The sequence below is a fragment of the Lipotes vexillifer genome, unplaced genomic scaffold (genome assembly GCF_000442215.2).
Source record: "Lipotes vexillifer unplaced genomic scaffold, Lipotes_vexillifer_v1.1 scaffold40, whole genome shotgun sequence".
Classification (NCBI taxonomy): domain Eukaryota; kingdom Metazoa; phylum Chordata; class Mammalia; order Artiodactyla; family Lipotidae; genus Lipotes; species Lipotes vexillifer.
In genome coordinates, this window is record NW_006771578.1 from 5,983,420 (window position 1) to 5,985,203 (window position 1,784).

The 1,784-nt window shown below is 56.8% G+C and overlaps 1 protein-coding gene across 1 annotated transcript; it reads right to left on the minus strand.

Annotated features, from left to right (window-relative positions):
- Window positions 1-1,099: 1,099 nt before the first annotated feature.
- Window positions 1,100-1,469, minus strand: LOC103070055 (proline-rich protein 23B-like). Its single transcript, XM_082931177.1, is given in 3 exon segments — window positions 1,100-1,212; window positions 1,215-1,385; window positions 1,388-1,469. Coding segments are annotated over 3 exon segments (366 nt in total).
- Window positions 1,470-1,784: the final 315 nt, after the last annotated feature.

Sequence of the window (1,784 nt, forward strand, 5' to 3'; positions counted from 1 at the left end):
TGTCGATCAAGAGTTAAAAGATCTAACTTTCCCTTGCGATTTAGTCCTAACACAATGTGTAGATGATCTAGTTTGTTCAAAGAACAAGGAAGCCTGCAAAAGATTTCCATCGACTTGCCCCAGCCTTAGCAAAAAGGAGACATAAAATTTCAAATATAATTATTATTTTTCCAAAATACAGTCCATTATTTAGAGCATGACTCATCTCAGGAGGGAAAAACATCCAGAAAAGTTCACAATGGGCAGAGGGTAGTCAAACTATCACGGACACTAGGGACAAAACTGTGTAGACAAAAGAAATTTAGCAAGTACTCTATCGAACAGAAAAGGAGTGGAAGGGGCAGTGGTAGGGTGCCTGGGAAATGATGGCTTTTTAGAGAAAAGTTTGAAGCAAACTGGGAGGTGGAGGCGGGTAGAGCTGCTTAAGAGTGACCTCCCTAGAGAAAACCTAAGGAGCAGTCTGGCTGTCAGAAAGCACACTGTATTTCAAGAGGCTTTTCTTTGCCCGGGTGAGCTTCCTTTCAGGTGTTTTAGTCAGCCACTGATCAGAATTCTGCAGTGCAGCCTGCATCCAATAAGCATCTGTTCCTGTGATTCTTACGGTGTGTGCAGTGCACACAGAGCCAGTATCAGAAGACTATCCTGGTCCCCGTTGAGTTGGCCAGGAATTGTGGGAGGCAGTTGATTCAGGGAATAGGCATTTCCGGGTCTTGCGTGGAGGACCATGAGGGCGTTGGGGACGCTGGTGAGGACCTGGACTTGGAGAGGGAGGTAGAGGTTGGAGCGGTGAGTCGGGGAAGGGCTCCAGAAGGTGCAAGTCCAGGTTGTCGTCGTGGTGAGGAGAGCGTCTCTCTGGACTGGGGTTGGGGGTCCAAGGGGACACCTCTGAGACTATGCCCAAGAGGTCGAAGCCAGGCACACTTCCAGCGGAAGGGCGGAGCCCAGCAACGGAGCCGGCTGTGGCATCCATCCCAGGTGGCAGGAACTCAGCGTCCGTGTCCGCATCCTTCTCTTTGGCCTCTTCTTGGCAGGAGATCTCTGGGACAGCTGCGCAGAAGAATCACTGCTCCAGGGCAAGGTATTCCCCGGGAGCGCTCAGTTAAGCGCCAAGTTCCAGGCCCTGTCCCAAGGGGTGTTCAATGCCCGAGCCCACCAGGGCCTTAGGGACCAGCATGAGGATGCGATCTCCGAGAGACACTTGCCTCACGGACGTGGCTCGGGCTCCAGCACCACGTCGACGTCGTCCAGGGGCACGTGCAGGGCACAGCCGGCGGGCAGGACCACCACGAAGATGAGCGTGTCCGCGGTCGGGAGCCAGGTCAGGTTGTCCAAGCTGGGCGCCGCCTTATACCTGGACTCGGGCCCCGCGGGCTCCTCCGTTCGCGGCGCTTGGCAGGGCTCGGTCCTCCAGGATGCGGTCCCCACCGGTCCGCAGGGGAGGCGCTGGGGCTGCGGGGCCGGCTGCCCATCATCTCAATGGCGGCGCGGGCGGCGCTCCCTGGGCCAGGCAAAGAGCGAGGTGGAGTCGGTCCTGCAGGCAGTGACTCCTGGTTGACAGGTGAGGTGGGCCAGGTCTCTGTGGTTCAAGACTAGGCAACGCGGTTCGAAACTCCGGAGCTCAGGGGGCCCCTCTCGGTCCTGGCTTCTAGGGGAGCTGCTGGGCTTGGCTTTGCGCGTGTGAATCTTCAGGTCCTCACGTGGAGTGGTTTGCGCAGGAGTGGGCCGAGGACGTTGGGAGCGACGCCGGCAGAACCTGAGTCGCAAAGCATCCTCACGCTAAGCCC